At 50.5% G+C, this 19313-nt stretch overlaps 1 protein-coding gene across 1 annotated transcript in view; it reads left to right on the top strand.

The window, feature by feature from the left end:
* LOC142246720 (uncharacterized) overlaps window positions 1-17756 on the top strand; it is an 84377-nt gene extending 66621 nt beyond the window's left edge. Inside the window, exon 6 of the mRNA XM_075319775.1 lies at window positions 16546-17756. Coding sequence (XP_075175890.1) covers window positions 16546-17720 — 1175 coding nt within the window. The 3' untranslated portion in view covers window positions 17721-17756. The remainder of the gene's footprint in view (window positions 1-16545) is intronic.
* The last annotated feature ends 1557 nt before the right edge of the window (window positions 17757-19313 follow it).

Below are 19313 nucleotides of genomic sequence, written 5' to 3'. Positions count from 1 at the left end.
CAAGGTTGCCGCCAGACCACTGGATGCCACATACTTATGCGACAGAGTACACAGAGTTGCCAGGGCCACTCAAGGAGCTACATCCGCTTCTGCAAGAGACGTTCTTTGCCGCTTACTTTATTTTACGGACAAGGAGCAGATCCTGAGGAGAGCCTGGGAGTATGGTCCGGTGAAGATGGATGGTGCTGTTATTAAGCTTTTTCCGGACGTTTCCAGTCGCACCCTCTAGATGAGGCGCCAGCTCCATCCGCTTTTGGCCAAAATCAAAGAGGTGAATGCCTCGTATCGCTGGGAGCACCCCTTCCACCTCATTATACGGAAGGGGATATCCACACTCACGTTGAGACATCCTGCAGAGTTACCGGGACTGTGTAAATTTCTGGAACTGCCTGATCTCTCCATCCCAGATTGGCTATCATGTGAGTCCATTGGCCCCCAGATGCAGAGGAGGGAGAAGGATCCAGTTACTACGCCATCTGGTGGATGGGGATGAAGTGGCTGCACGATAATGATATTAGATATGGGCGAGGTTGTAATGTGACCATTTGCTTTGGTGAGGGGCCCCGGTCTAACATGTGGAAGGGGGGGGGGCTTGTGTGAAGGTTTCTTTCTCTGCCTCTCATACGGGGGTGGGGTGTGTTGGTACAGGGTTGGTGTTCTAGGGGTGAGGCCGTTAGAGTTCAAAATAAGTATCGTCTCTTGCATGTTCGCAGGAGCGGTAGTCAGTTAATTTATAGGGGGGTGGGGGGGTGGGCTCCGCACATGTGTTCATACCCGTCCTCGTTGATTTACCCTAGTGGGCCTAGGGCTGGTCCATAGGTCTGCGAGCTCCTTGTGAGCTGTTTATCTACTTGTCCTTTCTCTCTTCTTCTTTATTATTCCTGCTGTGCTATTGTCTCCTAAATTCTCTTTGCTACATTCTATCTAGGGAGAGAGGGGGTTCTCTCACCCCTTTTCGTGCTTTGGTTTCACTTGTTCTCTCCCCCTCCTTTTTCTTTTCTCTTTTCTTCTCACAGCCCTATTCAGTTTCTCCCCCTCTTTTCCCCCTCCCTACCCTTTCTCTGTTCTCCCTTTGGTGGTGTGTTTGCCGGTCTTGTCTTTAGTGTTTTCCCGTAGCTCCACGTCATTGTCATGAAGCGGGTGTCCCAACCTGACCTAAGAGTGGGGTCCCTGAATGTCAAGGGCCTTCAAAGTCCGGAGAAACGCTCGATCCTACTAAATCTGTTGTGGAGACGGCGAATTCAGGTAATCTTTTTACAGGAAACCCATTTTTGCTTAGACAAACCATACAAGCTATCTGACAGGAGATACTCGACGGTTTATCATTCTCCATTTCCTGACCCACGGTCCAGGGGAACTGGCATCCTAATTGTGGGCTCATTGCCATTGGGAGCTGATAGAGTCCCGCACGGACAATGATGGGAGATTGATTATGATAAAGGGTCGTGTCCAGTCCCAGGTCTTCACTTTCGCGGCCCTTTACCTACCCAACACGTGTCAGTGCTCTTCCCTATTGCGATACCTGACCATCTTAACGAACAAGGGGGGGACAGGGCTGCACAGCTGAATCAGTAATAAAATGTTAAAGAGAGGTGAGGGTGCACACCTACTAGCAAACTGTCATAGGAAGAGGAAGAAGTAGGCATAGAGCACTCAACTCACCAGGTAGTATACAAATAAGCAAAATATTTATTATAGAAATATCAGTGCAAAAAAAACACCATTAAAAACAATTAAAAACACCAGGACACCTGTCCCATGAACCAAGCAGTAAAGTGTAGATGCAAGGCACACAAATACATGTAATGGCAGTATAATAGTAGTATATAATTGGCAAATACAAAGTAGCAAGACCTGTAAAAAAAAACACAAGGGATTTCCTGAGGCAGGTAAAAGCCCCTAACATACAGGTCAGACAACAGAAATAATTTACCAAAGGAGGCCCATGAGCCAATAGCCACCTAAGTAGGGTCAAAAAATTAAGTCATGGGGTGTCAAGAGAAATGCCCAAACCATACGCGTGTCGCTCTCATCACAAGAGCTTTATCAGGGGAAGGTGAAGCTGATGAAGCTCTTGTGATGAGAGCGACACGCGTAGGGTTTGGGCATTTCTCTTGACACCCCATGACTTAATTTCTATAATAAATATTTTGCTTATTTCTATACTACCTGGTGAGTTGAGTGCTATATGCCTATTTCTTTCTATGACCTGACCATCTTAGATGAGTTCTCAGAGGGCACATTGATAATGGGAGGGGACTTCAATTTTGTAATGGATCCAGTAGTACAGGGTTCTCCAACTCCAGTCCTCGAGGGCCGCCAACAGTGCATGTTTTCAGGATTTCCTTAGCATTGCATGGGTGTTGGAATCATCAACTGTGCAGGTGATTAAATTATCACATGTGCAATACTAAGGAAATCCTGAAAACATGCACTGTTGGCGGCCCTTGAGGACTGGAATTGGGGATGCATGCAGTAGTGGATACCTCGAGGGGGGTTTCTACCATGCCTAAGGCTGCCCATAAGCGGATCAAACAGGGTCTGCACGAGCACCAGCTAATTGATGCGTGGCGGTTGCAGCATCCGGCAGACAGGGACTTTACATTTTACTCTCCGGTCCATGATTCCTACTCGAGACTGATTATTTCTTTCTCAAGCACAGGGACCTCCATTGTCTGCTGGATACTGAAATAGATGAGATCGTTTTCTCCGACCACGCTTTGATTATCCTTAATGTTTCCCTGTCGTGCCCGATTGTCAAACACGGGCAGTGGATATTGAACACCTTGCTTTTGGGTGATCAGGTGACCATGCAGGAGGTACAGTTGGCAGTTTAACAATATTTCGACCTTTGCTCGGGGGGAGACACTACACCCGCTGTAACGTGGGAAGCACACAAATGCGTAGTGAGAGGGCTGTTTATTAAACATGGAGCGCGTCTAAAGCGGGAGAGGAACTCTGAGATAGAATCTTTAATAGCGGACATCCACGCCCTGGAGATTATCCACAAAGACCGGTTAGACGACGGCGCCAAAACCCTTCTTTTCCAAAAAAGAGAGCAACTGAAATCACTGCTGTCTAACAAAGCCAAGGCCTCCTTGGCAAGATGCCGGAGGCATTTCTATGAATTTGGAAACAAAAACAGCAGGACTTTGGCCAGGGCATTACTAGCTCAACGGTCAAAGGGATATATACCCCACATACAGAGGCAGTCGGGGGAGAGGGCCACACTTCCGGGCGACATAGCTTCAGCATTTAGGGACTTTTACTCGGCCCTATATTCGATTGACGATACCCTGATGGATGACGCTAGGAAGGCAGCTAGGGAACGCATACAGGAATACATAAGATCCTCGGGCCTCCCGAGACTCAAACTGGAGGACATAGAAATGCTGGAGGCGCCGGTATCTGAAACAGAACTCGCCACGGTTCTAAAGAACTCCCCCGCGGGCAAGGCACCGGGCCCGGATGGCCTTCCGCTGTCCTATTATAAGAGGTTAGGCCCTCTCCTATTCCCATACTTTCTGGCAACATTTAATAATATCCCAACATGTACATCCTCCCCAATACCCAGGGATTCACTAGCGGCTAATATTGTGGTCATACACAAGGAGGGAAGGGATCCCACCTGTTGCGCCAGCTACTGTCCAATTTCCCTGCTCAATGTGGATTTAAAATTGTTTTCTAAGATTCTGGCCGATCGTCTATCCCCTCTGCTGGGGGGCATAGTTCATTCTGATCAAGCCGGCTTCATGTTGGGCAGGGAGGCTAGAGACAACACTACGAGGGCCATAAATCTGATTCACAGGGCTAGGACAGATGGGGGTTCTCTTATGCTGTTGTCAACGGACGCCGACAAGGCGTTCGACCGAGTCGGTTGGATGTTTCTGGATGGAGTCCTTGCCTCTCTGGGACTGGGTGGCAACATGCTCAGATGGATAGGTTCTCTTTATAGCTCACCGTCGGCAAGCATACGGGTAATGGGGTGCTGTCGGAGAGATTCCCTATCGCCAATGGCATGCGGCAGGGTTGCCCGCTTTCCCCACTTATTTTTATCCTCACATTAGAGCCCCTGCTGCGACACATTTGTCAAAATTCGAACATCAGAGGGCCTATGATAGGCAGCACGAATCACAAGATAGCGGCCTTTGCGGACGATCTACTAATTTTCATCACAGACCCAACTACTTCGCTTCCTGCGCTAATGCAGGAATTTAAAAGATACTCCAATCTGTTTAATTTCAAGATCAACTTGTCTAAGTCGGAGGCATTAAGCGTAAACCTCCCATCTGGGGTGGTCTCGCAGTTGCGGGGAGCCTTTGACCTTAAATGGGCCCCGCAATACTTGCGATACCTGGGACTCAAACTGTTAGCTGACGTGGACTCCCTATTCAAGTTGAACTTTACTCCTCTTCTTCAAAAAATTAAAGAAGATTGCCCTGGTCAAAGGGCACATTTACGTGGTTTGGAAGGTGCGCGATTTTCAAGATGAATATCTTCCCAAGATTGTTGTACCTCCTCCAGACCTTGCCCATCGGGATCCCTGCATCCTTTTTTAGAGAAGTTTCTTCTCTGCAATCGGGGTTTTTGTGGGCAAACAAGCCAGCGAGGTTAGCGCGGTCGCTGCTGTGTAGACCTAGGACGCGGGGTGGGCTGGGCCTCCCAGATCTCAAGGCATATTATGTGGCCATCCACTTAGCTACAGTGGTGGACTGGTGCAGGCACTCTACTGTCAAATCCTGGGTGTCGGTGGAGCAGAGCTTCACGAATATTCCACTGGCGGCGCTCCCATGGGTGATCTCCCCAACGGGTACAGAACTCAAGGCCCACCCCACGATTAGCGCCACGCTATCCTGCTGTACTCATGAGGAGGTCCGGAGATCCCTAATTGCCATACCCTCTCCCCTCTCCCCAACCATCGGTTCCCCAGATTTCTTCCCAGGTCTTTCTGACCTGGTGTTTCGTCTGTGGATTTCTAGAAATAGGTTCCGAGCACAACAAATTGGAGTTGGAGGACACTGGTTAACGACGGAGGAACTTCGGAACTGCATGGTCCCCTGTCCTCTGGGCTTGTGGCGTTCTATGCAGCTTCGACACTTTCTACGTTCTCTACCAGACTATAGTCAGTTTACCAGACCCCTCACCGACTTCGAGAAGTTATGCATGGAGGGGGGGACCCTCAGACACTCACTGGCTATCTCACATACTATGCTAACTAACTCTTCAGATTTACCTCCTCCTAGATTCCTCTTGCAGTGGGAGTCGGACTTGGGCATCACTCTCTCTGCCGTACAGAGAAACAAGGTGCTGTCTCTTGCCCATAAGTCATCTATTAGTTCGAAACTCCAGGAAGCCAACTACAAATGCCTATCCCGATGGTATAGGGTTCCAACTAAACTCCACAGAATATTCCCAGCAGTAGACTCTAACTGTTGGAGATGTGGTGCAGGAGAGGGAGACTTTTTACATATATTTTGGACGTGCCCGGGCTGCAGCAGTTTTGGGAAGGTGTACGGGGAGTGATCAGGCATGTGACTGGATACACACAGACCCTGGGCCCGTAATTGTTCCTGCTCCAATTAACTGAGTCCTCTGTCCGTGCATATAAAGGGTCTCTGTTAAGTTTCCTGGTGATGGCTGCTAGGTCTTGTATCCCTTTGGGGCGGAGATCCTCTTCCCCGCCGAAGTTATCAGGGTGGGCAAACAGGGTGAACGACCTGATGTACATAGAGGACCTGACGGCGTCTCTCCACGACAGATATGAGGCCTTTTATAAAACTTGGTATTCTTGGATCGAATTTAAATACTCTTAACGATTACGGCACATGGATACCTCCCGAATGAGGGAGGACCTATTGGTTCTGTGAGACGGTAGTGACCTGAGAGGGGGGATCCCTGCTTTGTGTTCATTTTTGTCCTAGTGTGCTCTCCTCCCCATCCCCCTTTTCCTTTCGTGTCTTCTTCTTCGACTTGTTGCTTGTTTCATCACTCCTAATAGACTCTTAACTTTCTTCTTCTATCTTTCACTTTCTCTGGTAATCCCGTATCAAAAATATTGGGTAAACATGGAGGGGTCAAGGTGTTGGAATTTTCATGTACTGTTCGCAGACGGTTATACAAATGACGTACAATGGATGTGAAATGCAATGTATTTTCCTCAGTTTGGAATGATTCCATGTTTATGGTTAAATAAAGAATTAAAAAAAAAACTCCATCAGGGACAGGCAGCTATTTTATTTGGCCTTCAAGATGGCATTGAGCAGGCCCTCTTTTTTTATGGGTGGGGGTCGGAGTGCAGTCTAGCGACTTTTGCTCCTCCGTGGTGGTCAGTGGTTGAAAATGGTGGATGTTAAGCGAAGGCTGATTGCGCCGGGAGTCCGGCCTGGCATTACGCCTCGTTTGAAATGGTATATCCAGTTGGATAATTACAACGGTTAATTTTAAGCTGTGACCGACCCCAACCCAACAAAAGATGAGAGTTGGTGTAAATATTTGGTTATCTCTCCAATAAAGTTGATTTGGTTTACTATTGTGTGTTTTGTTTGGGCATGGGAGATTGGTGCAGTGGTGGGGTCTCGGTAGTCTAGATTATAAGAGAAAGCAGAAAATTCCCTGGGTTTATCCAAATTTATGTGTGCTGCAATGCCATTGCTTCCTAATACACGAACATATGGCTCCTCCACCCTGCACTGTGCAACTTGAGGTAGTCACCGAGGCGGTGCAAGGAGCTGTAACAGTCACTGCTCAGAGAGAGACGTCTGATACAACCCTCTACTGTCCCTGAAGGCTGAAAGAGACCGGCTGCAGGGAGAATATAACTGATGATATAACAAGTTTGAGGCTCATTAACTTTCATTTTGACGTATAATGATGGTTTTTCTGTTCTCTTATGCATTTTTATGTTGCAGAACATTCTCTATTTACACAAAGGGATACGTTGCCAACAACGATAATCTTTACGCCGGTATAAAATAACCGATCAATGACAAATGTTTTATTGTTTGACATGTGATGTTTTCACTGAGCAGTGATCAGTAATTCACATTATTACAATTGATTTCATAGCCAATCATCACATTTTCTTAATGACACTTTAGACAGTTATTAATAGAACTAGATGGTGGCCCGATTCTAACGCATCGGGTATTCTAGAATTTATTGTGTAGTTAATGTATGATTTTTGTTATATATATAAATGTTGTTGTGTGTAGTTGCCAAGTGTTTGCGTAGGGCGCTGTAAATGTTCTGGGTGTTGTCTGGGTATGGGGGTGTGTGAGAGCGGTGTTGTTTGTGTGTTGCGTTGTGTGTGTTGCGTTGTTTGTGGAGCGCTGTTTGTCTGCATTGTTGTGTGTGTGTGTGTGTGTTGCGCGGTTTATGTGGGTGTGTGTGTTTTGGGGGAGGTATGTATTGTGCAGTGTGTGTGTTGCGCGGTGTGTGCGTATATTTGTGTGTGCGGCGTTGTGTGTGTGGGTCTGTGTAGGCCGGTGTTTGTGGTTCCCAGTGTGTGTGTGGTCTGTTGTGTGTGGTGTGTGTGTGGCGGTGAGTCTGTATTTGTTTTGGGGGGAGGTGTGCACCCCCCATCGTGCTCCATCCCCCATGCTGCGCACCCCCATCGTGCTCCATCCCCCATGCTGCGCACCCCCCATCATGCTCCATACTCCATTCTGCGCACCCCTATCGTGCTTCATTACCCTATACTGCGCACCTCCCTATCGTGCTTCATCCCCCATGATGCTCACCCCTCAGAGAGGAGTATAATAGGAGGAGTATAATGGGGGGAGTAGTCCTGGGGGGAGAAGAGAAATAATGGGGAGAGTAGTCCTGGGGGGAGAAGAGTATAATGGGGGAAGTAGTCCTGGGGGGAGAAGAGTATAATAGGGGGAGTAGTCCTAGGGGGAGAAGAGTAAAATGGGGGGGGGGGAGAGTAGTCCTAGGGGGAGAAGAGTATAATGGGGGGAGTAGTCCTGGAGGGAGTAGAGTATAATAGGGGGAGTAGTCCTGGGGGGAGTAGAGTATAATGGGGGGAGTAGAGTATAATGGGGGGAGTAGTCCTGGGGGGAGTAGAGTATAATAGGGGGAGTAGTCCTGGGGGGAGTAGAGTATAATGGGGGGAGTAGAGTATAATGGGGGGAGTAGTCCTGGGGGGAGTAGAGTATAATGGGGGGAGTAGAGTATAATGGGGGGAGTAGTCCTGGGGGGAGTAGTCCTGGGGGGAGTAGAGTATAATGGGGGGAGTAGTCCTGGAGGGAGTAGAGTATAATGGGGGGAGTAGAGTATAATGGGGGGAGTAGTCCTGGGGGGAGTAGAGTATAATGGGGGGAGTAGTCCTGGGGGGAGTATTCCTGGGGGGAGTAGAGTATAATGGGGGAAGTAGTCCTGGGGGGAGTAGTCCTGGGGGGAGTAGAGTATAATGGGGGGAGTAGTCCTGGAGGGAGTAGATTATAATGGGGGGAGTAGTCCTGGGGGGAGTAGAGTATAATGGGGGGAGTATTCCTGGGGGGCATAGAGTATAATGGGGGAGTAGTCCTGGAAGGAGTAGAGTAAAATAGGGGGAGTAGTCCTAAGGGGAGAAGAGTATAATGGGGGGAGTAGTCCTGGGGGGAGTAGAGTATAATGGGGGGAGTAGAGTATAATGGGGGGGTAGTCCTGGGGGGAGAAGAGTATACTGGGGGGGGAGTAGTCCTAAGGGGAGAAGAGTATAATGGGGGGAGTAGTCCTGGAGGGAGTAGAGTATAATGGGGGGAGTAGAGTATAATGGGGGGAGTAGTCCTGGGGGGGAGTAGAGTATAATGGGGGGAGTATTCCTGGGGGGAGTAGAGTATAATGGGGGGAGTATTCCTGGGGGGAGTAGAGTATAATGAGGGGAGTATTCCTGGGGGGAGTAGAGTATAATGGGGGGAGTAGTCCTGGGGGGAGTAGAGTATAATGGGGGGAGTAGTCCTGGGGGGCATAGAGTATAATGGGGGGAGTAGAGTATAATGGGGAGTAGAGTATAATGGGGGGAGAGTATAATGGGGGGGAGTAGTCCTGGGGGGAGTAGAGTATAATGGGGGGGAGTAGTCCTGGGGGGAGCAGAGTATAATGGGGGGAGTAGTCCTGGGGGGAAGTAGAGTATAATGGGGGGGGAGTAGTCCTGGGGGAAGTAGAGTATAATGGGGGGAGTAGTCCTGGGGGGAGTAGAGTATAATGGGGGGAGTAGTCCTGGGGGGAGTAGAGTATAATGGGGGGGAGTAGTCCTGGGGGGAGTAGAGTATAATGGGGGGGAGTAGTCCTGGGGGGAGTAGAGTATAATGGGGGGGGAGTAGTCCTGGGGGGAGTAGAGTATAATGGGGGAGTAGTCCTGGGGGAAGTAGTCCTGGGGGGAGTAGAGTATAATGGGGGGAGTAGTCCTGGGGGGAGTAGAGTATAATGGGGGGAGAGTATAATGGGGGGAGTAGTCCTGGGGGGAGTAGAGTATAATGGGAGTAGTCCTGGGGGAGTAGAGTATAATGGGGGGAGTAGTCCCGAGGGGGGGTAGAGTATAATGGGGGGAGTAGTCCTGGGGGGAGTAGAGTATAATGGGGGGAGTAGTCCCGAGGGGGGGGTAGAGTATAATGGGGGAGTAGTCCCGAGGGGGGGGGTAGAGTATAATGGGGAGAGTAGAGTGTAATGGTGGTGAGAAGAGTGTAATGGGGGGAGTAGTCCCGAGGGGGGGTAGAGTGTAATGGGGGGAGTAGAGTGTAATGGGGGGAGTAGTCCCAGGGGGAGAAGAGTGTAATGGGGGGAGTAGTCCCGAGGGGGGGGTAGAGTGTAATGGGGGGAGTAGAGTGTAATGGGGGGAGTAGTCCCAGGGGGAGTGGAGTATAATGGGGGGAGTAGTCCCGAGGGGGGGTAGAGTATAATGGGGGAGTAGTCCCGAGGGGGGGTTGAGTATAATGGGGGGAGTAGTCCTGGGGGGAGTAGAGTATAATGGGGGAGTAGTCCTGGGGGGAGTAGAGTATAATGGGGGGAGTAGTCCCGAGGGGGGGTAGAGTATAATGGGGGAGTAGTCCTGGGGGGAGTAGAGTATAATGGGGGGAGTAGAGTATAATGGGGGGAGTAGTCCCGAGGGGGGGTAGAGTATAATGGGGGGAGTAGTCCCGAGGGGGGGGTAGAGTATAATGGGGGGGAGTAGTCCCGAGGGGGGGGGTAGAGTATAATGGGGGGAGTAGAGTATAATGGGGGGAGTAGTCCCGAGGGGGGGTAGAGTATAATGGGGGAGTAGTCCCGAGGGGGGGGTAGAGTATAATGGGGGGAGTAGAGTGTAATGGGGGGAGAAGAGTATAATGGGGGGAGTAGTCCCGGGAAGAGTGGAGTATAATGGGGGGAGTAGTCCCGGGGGGAGGGGAGTATAATGGGGGGAGTAGTCCCGGGGGGAGTGGAGTATAATGGGGGGAGTAGTCCCGAGGGGGGGTAGAGTATAATGGGGGAGTAGTCCTGGGGGGAGTAGAGTATAATGGGGGGAGTAGAGTATAATGGGGGGAGTAGTCCCGAGGGGGGGGTAGAGTATAATGGGGGGAGTAGTCCCGAGGGGGGGTAGAGTATAATGGGGGGGAGTAGTCCCGAGGGGGGGGGTAGAGTATAATGGGGGGAGTAGTCCTGGGGGGAGTATTCCTGGGGGGAGTAGAGTATAATGGGGGAAGTAGTCCTAGGGGGAGTAGTCCTGGGGGGAGTAGAGTATAATGGGGGGAGTAGTCCTGGAGGGAGTAGAGTATAATGGGGGGAGTAGAGAATAATGGGGGGAGTAGTCCTGGGGGGAGTAGAGTATAATGGGGGGAGTAGTCCTGGGGGGAGTATTCCTGGGGGGAGTAGAGTATAATGGGGGAAGTAGTCCTGGGGGGAGTAGTCCTGGGGGAAGTAGAGTATAATGGGGGGAGTAGAGTATAATGGGGGGAGTAGTCCTGGAGGGAGTAGAGTATAATAGGGGGGAGTAGTCCTGGGGGGGAGTAGATTATAATGGGGGGAGTAGTCCTGGGGGGAGTAGTCCTGGGGGGAGTAGAGTATAATGGGGGGAGTAGTCCTGGGGGGCATAGAGTATAATGGGGGAGTAGTCCTGGGGGGAGTAGAGTTAAATAGGGGGAGTAGTCCTAAGGGGAGAAGAGTATAATGGGGGGAGTAGTCCTGGGGGGAGTAGTCCTGGGGGGAGTAGAGTATAATGGGGGGAGTAGAGTATAATGGGGGGAGTAGAGTATAATGGGGGGTAGTCCTGAAGGGAGTAGAGTATAATGGGGGGAGTAGTCCTGGGGGGAGTAGAGTATAATGGGGGGAGTAGTCCTGGGGGGAGTAGAGTATAATGGGGGGAGTATTCCTGGGGGGAGTAGAGTATAATGAGGGGAGTATTCCTGGGGGGAGTAGAGTATAATGGGGGGAGTAGTCCTGGGGGGAGTAGAGTATAATGGGGGGAGTAGTCCTGGGGGGCGTAGAGTATAATATGGGGAGTAGAGTATAATGGGGAGTAGAGTATAATGGGGGGAGAGTATAATGGGGGGGGAGTAGTCCTGGGGGAGTAGAGTATAATGGGGAGGGAGCAGTCCTGGGGGGAGCAGAGTATAATGGGGGGGAGTAGTCCTGGGGGAAGTAGAGTATAATGGGGGGGGAGTAGTCCTGGGGGGAGTAGAGTTTAATGGGGGGGGGGAGTAGTCCTAGGGGGAGTAGAGTATAATGGGGGGGAGTAGTCCTGGGGGGAGTAGAGTATAATGGGGGGGGAGTAGTCCTGGGGGGAGTAGAGTATAATGGGGGAGTAGTCCTGGGGGGAGTAGTCCTGGGGGGAGTAGAGTATAATGGGGGAGTAGTCCTGGGGGGAGTCGTCCTGGGGGGAGTAGAGTATAATGGGGGGGAGTAGTCCTGGGGGGAGTAGAGTATAATGAGGGGAGAGTATAATGGGGGGAGTAGTCCTGGGGGGAGTAGAGTATAATGGGGGGAGTAGTCCTGGGGGGGTAGAGTATAATGGGGGAGTAGTCCTGGGGGGAGTAGAGTATAATGGGGGGAGTAGAGTGCAATGGGGGTGAGAAGAGTGTAATGGGGGGAGTAGTCCCGAGGGGGGGGTAGAGTGTAATGGGGGGAGTAGAGTGTAATGGGGGGAGTAGTCCCAGGGGGAGAAGAGTGTAATGGGGGGAGTAGTCCCGAGGGGGGGGTAGAGTGTAATGGGGGGAGTAGAGTGTAATGGGGGGAGTAGTCCCAGGGGGAGTGGAGTATAATGGGGGGAGTAGTCCCGAGGGGGGGTAGAGTATAGTGGGGGAGTAGTCCCGAGGGGGGGTAGAGTATAATGGGGGGAGTAGTCCTGGGGGGAGTAGAGTATAATGGGGGAGTAGTCCTGGGGGGAGTAGAGTATAATGGGGGGAGTAGTCCCGAGGGGGGGTAGAGTATAATGGGGGAGTAGTCCTGGGGGGAGTAGAGTATAATGGGGGGAGTAGAGAATAATGGGGGGAGTAGTCCCGAGGGGGGGTAGAGTATAATGGGGGGAGTAGTCCCGAGGGGGGGTAGAGTATAATGGGGGGGAGAAGTCCCGAGGGGGGGGTAGAGTATAATGGGGGGAGTAGAGTATAATGGGGGGAGTAGTCCCGAGGGGGGGTAGAGTATAATGGGGGAGTAGTCCCGAGGGGGGGGTAGAGTATAATGGGGGGAGTAGAGTGTAATGGGGGGGAGAAGAGTATAATGGGGGGAGTAGTCCCGGGAAGAGTGGAGTATAATGGGGGGAGTAGTCCCGAGGGGGGGTAGAGTATAATGGGGGAGTAGTCCTGGGGGGAGTAGAGTATAATGGGGGGAGTAGAGTATAATGGGGGGAGTAGTCCCGAGGGGGGGTAGAGTATAATGGGGGGAGTAGTCCCGAGGGGGGGGGTAGAGTATAATGGGGGGAGTAGAGTATAATGGGGGGAGTAGTCCTGGGGGGAGTAGAATATAATGGGGGGAGTAGTCTTGGGGGGAGTATTCCTGGGGGGAGTAGAGTATAATGGGGGAAGTAGTCCTGGGGGGAGTAGAGTATAATGGGGGGAGTAGTCCTGGAGGGAGTAGAGTATAATGGGGGGAGTAGAGTATAATGGGGGGAGTAGTCCTGGGGGGAGTAGAGTATAATGGGGGGAGTAGTCCTGGGGGGAGTATTCCTGGGGGGAGTAGAGTATAATGGGGGAAGTAGTCCTGGGGGGAGTAGTCCTGGGGGGAGTAGAGTATAATGGGGGGAGTAGAGTATAATGGGGGGAGTTGTCCTGGAGGGAGTAGAGTATAATAGGGGGGAGTAGTCCTGGGGGGGAGTAGATTATAATGGGGGGAGTAGTCCTGGGGGGAGTAGTCCTGGGGGGAGTAGTCCTGGGGGGAGTAGAGTATAATGGGGGGAGTAGTCCTGGGGGGCATAGAGTATAATGGGGGAGTAGTCCTGGGGGGAGTAGAGTAAAATAGGGGGAGTAGTCCTAAGGGGAGAAGAGTATAATGGGGGGAGTAGTCCTGGGGGGAGTAGAGTATAATGGGGGGAGTAGAGTATAATGGGGGGAGTAGAGTATAATGGGGGGGTAGTCCTGGAGGGAGTAGAGTATAATGGGGGGAGTAGTCCTGGGGGGAGTAGAGTATAATGGTGGGAGTAGTCCTGGGGGGAGTAGAGTATAATGGGGGAGTATTCCTGGGGGGAGTAGAGTATAATGAGGGGAGTATTCCTGGGGGGAGTAGAGTATAATGGGGGGAGTAGTCCTGGGGGGAGTAGAGTATAATGGGGGGAGTAGTCCTGGGGGGCGTAGAGTATAATGGGGGGAGTAGAGTATAATGGGGAGTAGAGTATAATGGGGGGAGAGTATAATGGGGGGGGAGTAGTCCTGGGGGGAGTAGAGTATAATGGGGGGGGGAGCAGTCCTGGGGGGAGCAGAGTATAATGGGGGGAGTAGTCCTGGGGGGAGTAGTCCTGGGGGGAAGTAGAGTATAATGGGGGGGAGTAGTCCTGGGGGAAGTAGAGTATAATGGGGGGGAGTAGTCCTGGGGGGAGTAGAGTTTAATGGGGGGGAGTAGTCCTGGGGGGAGTAGAGTATAATGGGGGGGAGTAGTCCTGGGGGGAGTAGAGTATAATGGGGGGGGAGTAGTCCTGGGGGGAGTAGAGTATAATGTGGGAGTAGTCCTGGGGGGAGTAGAGTATAATGGGGGGGAGTAGTCCTGGGGGGAGTAGAGTATAATGGGGGGAGAGTATAATGGGGGGAGTAGTCCTGGGGGGAGTAGAGTATAATGGGGGGAGTAGTCCTGGGGGAGTAGAGTATAATGGGGGGGAGTAGTCCCAAGGGGGGGTAGAGTATAATGGGGGGAGTAGTCCTGGGGGGAGTAGAGTATAATGGGGGAGTAGAGTGTAATGGGGGTGAGAAGAGTGTAATGGGGGGAGTAGTCCCGAGGAGGGGGTAGAGTGTAATGGGGGGAGTAGTCCCGAGGGGGGGTAGAGTGTAATGGGGGGAGTAGAGTGTAATGGGGGGAGTAGTCCCAGGGGGAGAAGAGTGTAATGGGGGGGAGTAGTCCCGAGGGGGGGTAGAGTGTAATGGGGGGAGTAGAGTGTAATGGGGGGAGTAGTCCCAGGGGGAGTGGAGTATAATGGGGAGAGTAGTCCCGAGGGGGTAGAGAATAATGGGGGGAGTAGTCCCGAGGGGGGGTAGAGTATAATGGGGGGAGTAGTCCTGGGGGGAGTAGAGTATAATGGGGGGAGTAGTCCCGGGGGGGTAGAGTATAATGGGGGGGAGTAGTCCCGAGGGGGGGGTAGAGTATAATGGGGGGAGTAGAGTATAATGGGGGTGAGAAGAGTGTAATGGGGGAGTAGTCCCGAGGAGGGGGTAGAGTGTAAGGGGGGGAGTAGTCCCGAGGGGGGGGTAGAGTGTAATGGGGGGAGTAGTCCCAGGGGGAGAAGAGTGTAATGGGGGGGAGTAGTCCCGAGGGGGGGGTAGAGTGTAATGGGGGGGAGTAGAGTGTAATGGGGGGAGTAGTCCCAGGGGGAGTGGAGTATAATGGGGGGAGTAGTCCCGAGGGGGGGTAGAGTATAATGGGGGGAGTAGTCCCGAGGGGGGGTAGAGTATAATGGGGGGAGTAGTCCTGGGGGGAGTAGAGTATAATGGGGGGAGTAGTCCCGAGGGGGGGTAGAGTATAAAGGGGGAGTAGTCCTGGGGGGAGTAGAGTATAATGGGGGGAGTAGAGTTTAATGGGGGGAGTAGTCCCGAGGGGGGGTAGAGTATAATGGGGGGAGTAGTCCCGAGGGGGGGTAGAGTATAATGGGGGGGGAGTAGTCCCGAGGGGGGGGGTAGAGTATAATGGGGGGAGTAGAGTATAATGGGGGGAGTAGTCCCGAGGGGGGGTAGAGTATAATGGGGGAGTAGTCCCGAGGGGGGGTAGAGTATAATGGGGGGAGTAGAGTGTAATGGGGGAAGAAGAGTATAATGGGGGGAGTAGTCCCGGGGGGAGTGGAGTATAATGGGGGGAGTAGTCCCGGGGGGAGTGGAGTATAATGGGGGGAGTAGTCCCGGGGGGAGTGGAGTATAATGGGGGGAGTAGTCCCGGGGGGAGTGGAGTATAATGGGGGGAGTAGTCCCGGGGGGAGTGGAGTATAATGGGGGGAGTAGTCCCGGGGGGAGTGGAGTAGTCCCAGGGGGAGTGGAGTATAATGGGGAGAGTGGATTATAATGGGGGGAGTAGTCCCGGGAAGAGTGGAGTATAATGGGGGGAGTAGTCCCGGGGGGGAGTGGAGTATAATGGGGAGAGTAGTCCTGGGGGAGGTGTGGAGTATAATGGGGAGAGTAGTCCCGGGGGGGAGTGGAGTATAAAGGGGGGAGTAGTCCCGTGAGGGAGGGGAGTATAATGGGGGGAGTAGTCCTGGGGGGAGTAGAATATAATGGGGGGAGTAGTCTTGGGGGGAGTATTCCTGGGGGGAGTAGAGTTTAATGGGGGAAGTAGTCCTGGGGGGAGTAGAGTATAATGGGGGGAGTAGTCCTGGAGGGAGTAGAGTATAATGGGGGGAGTAGAGTATAATGGGGGGAGTAGTCCTGGGGGGAGTAGAGTATAATGGGGGGAGTAGTCCTGGGGGGAGTATTCCTGGGGGGAGTAGAGTATAATGGGGGAAGTAGTCCTGGGGGGAGTAGTCCTGGGGGGAGTAGAGTATAATGGGGGGAGTAGAGTATAATGGGGGGAGTTGTCCTGGAGGGAGTAGAGTATAATAGGGGGGAGTAGTCCTGGGGGGGAGTAGATTATAATGGGGAGAGTAGTCCCGGGGGGGAGTGGAGTATAAAGGGGGGAGTAGTCCCGTGAGGGAGGGGAGTATAATGGGGGGTGTAGAGTATAGGTGCCCAATGCGTGCGGGGGGTGGGGCCGGGCCGAGCCGAGCGGCCAATGCGACGGTTGTCACTGTAATGACGTCATTTTGGAGCAAGACAGACAGACAGAATAAGGCAATTATATATATAGATGTTGCATACAATTTGTATGACATTTTTTCCTTTTACTAAAATTTGTAATTTTCATATTTAGATTACTATAATTTAAGTTTATTTATTTTAAAAATCAAATACGTTTTCTTTTTGGCAGATGACTGTACCAGCAGCTCCGAAGGACATCTGATACCTTCATATTTTAAAGCAGATGATTGTAGCATCACACAAGATACATATGAAGAGCATGGAAACATCTCAAATATACTCTCAGTCCATCAAAGGAAAGAACTATCATCTGATCCTGTTAAAGAACTATCTCCTAATCCATCAAAGACTGTTAAGCAAAACAATAGTGTCAGAAGTGTGAAAGATCAAACAGCCCAAACAAGGTTGAAGACAATTTCATGCTCAGAATGTGAGAAATGTTTTACAGATAAAACGAAATTTGCTAATCATTGGAGAATTCACATAGGAGTGAAGCCATTTTCATGTTTAGAATGTGGGAAATGTTTTAGTTCCAAATCTCATCTTCTTACACATGAGAGAATTCACACAGGGGAGAAGCCATTTTCTTGCTCAGAATGTGGGAAATCTTTTACAGTTAGATCTTCTCTTCTTATACATGAGAGAATTCACACAGGGGAGAAGCCATTTTCTTGCTCAGAATGTGGGAAATGTTTTACAGATAAATCTTCTCTTCGTACACATAAGAGGTTTCACACAGGGGAGAAGCCATTTTCTTGCTCAGAGTGTGGGAAATCTTTTACAGTTAGATCTGAATTTCTTACACATGAGAGAATTCATACGGGGGACAAGCCATTTTCTTGCACAGAATGTGGAAAATGTTTTATAGATAAATCTTCTCTTCATACACATGAGAAAATTCACACAGGGGAGAAGCCATTTTCATGTTCTGAATGTGGAAAATGTTTTACGAAGAAATGTTCTCTTCTTACACATGAGAGAATTCACACAGGGGAGAAGCCATTTTCTTGCTCAGAATGTGGGAAATGTTTTACAGATGGATCTGTTCTTCGTAGACATGAGAGGCTTCACACAGGGGAGAAGCCATTTTCTTGCTCAGAATGTGGGAAATGTTTTACGAAGAAGTGGAATCTTCTTACACATGTTAGAATTCACATAGGGGAGAAGCCATTTTCATGCTCAGAATGTGGGAAATGTTTTAATCAGAAATCTATTCTTGTCATACATGAGAAAATTCACACAGGGGAGAAGCCATTTTCATGTTCAGAATGTGAGAAATGTTTTCTTAGGAAATTACAACTTGTTAGACATCAAAGAACTCACACTGGGAAGAAGCCATGTTAACCCCTACAACAAATAACTATACTGCATAAAAAGAAGTTGATACATAACATTTACCTTCTGTCTACTATGTCAGCCTAAGGGTGCTTTTACACTGAGTTCCTCTCCCCCTTCAGTGGTCCTGTCGAGGATTTCATCCGAATCCCTCCCTCTAAAAAAAATAAATGAGATTTGAACGTATGTGCTGATGGGGCCACTGAATATAATGGTGCAGATGGATTCTGTTGTGCACCATTTTCGGGGGTATATGCTTACATGTGGTTGACACCCAGATGCAGTCTACTACAGCTGGGTGTGCGCCTCCAATAGGCGTATACGCCCGAAAATGGTGCGCGACAGAGCACACTGGGATTCCGTCAGTGCATACATCAGAATCCTGTTTTGCCGGGGGTTCGGACGGAATCTCCAATAGGACCAATGAATGGGGAGAGGAATGCAGTGTGAAAGCACCCTTATCCTTCAGATGTCCTTTTATTTTGCCAAAAGGGTTAAACATTTACCAGCAAGTTTTCCAGAGAAACCGACTGATATGAGCCGGCCCGATCAAGTGGCCGAGCCGAGAACAACACAGCGGGGAACCGGAAGGTGGCAGCTATGGAACAGTACCTGTTAAGGAGTGCCGGCGGCGAGAGGGATCTGGAAGAAGCGGCGACACTGACGGGCTGCAAGGAGAGGAAGGAATCAGCATGGCACCGGCGAGTCTGACAGGGGAAGAGCCAGAGGAACTGATAGTTCTGATAGTTCCCCAGAACCAGAGTTAAATCGGATTTGAAATTATTAATGAGGTTTCAGCATATTGTACAAATTTCTGCATAAGGTTCAAGGCCTTTCTATGTTGATATGGGGATAGAATATGTATGTTATGGGGGGTGACTAGGGAGCATAATATTTTAGCCAGGAAAAGGGCAAGTCACTAACATGGCGAAAAGCGCCGAAAATTTCTCAAAAGGGAAAGCTTGTTTCATAGTTATTTGTTTTCTGTTATATTTACAAGGTGGGAAAAGGGAATGTCAATTTTGTGGTGCACATTGTGAACATAGTGTCGGTGGTCTCGTCTCCCTCGATGCTGGGGTCCAAAGGGGAGGAAACGGTAAGAACAGAATACATAGGGCAACCATGGTACAAATAATAAAGTGGAATGTTAAAGGTCTGAGATCACCCAACAAACGAGCAATGATATTAAGACACTTGAAAAGACTAAAAACAGATATTGCTTTATTACAGGAAACCTTCTTGGGGAGGGAGGATTTTTTTAGCATGAAGAAATACTGGGTGGGCATCGTCTTTGGGGCAGCGGCACAAGGTAAGAAGGCAGGTACCATGATTTTAATAAATAAACCGCTCAGCCATGAAGTAGTGGCACACGAAGAAGACAATCAGGGAAGGTGGCAGCACGTAACAATCACTAGTCCAGCTGGCACACTCAGTGTATACAATGTTTATGGCCCAAACTCACAACAGACCACATTCCATAATGGCATAAAGGCCACCATATTAACAGATGGGAAGTACAACATCATAGTAGGAGAAGATTTCAACACAGTTCCAAACTCAGCTGAAGACAGAAGGAGGGGAGGGGGGGCAGGTGGCGTGGAC

This window comes from Anomaloglossus baeobatrachus, chromosome 7 (genome assembly GCF_048569485.1).
Source record: "Anomaloglossus baeobatrachus isolate aAnoBae1 chromosome 7, aAnoBae1.hap1, whole genome shotgun sequence".
Lineage (NCBI taxonomy): Eukaryota > Metazoa > Chordata > Amphibia > Anura > Aromobatidae > Anomaloglossus > Anomaloglossus baeobatrachus.
This window is presented reverse-complemented; position numbering and strand designations above follow the sequence as displayed.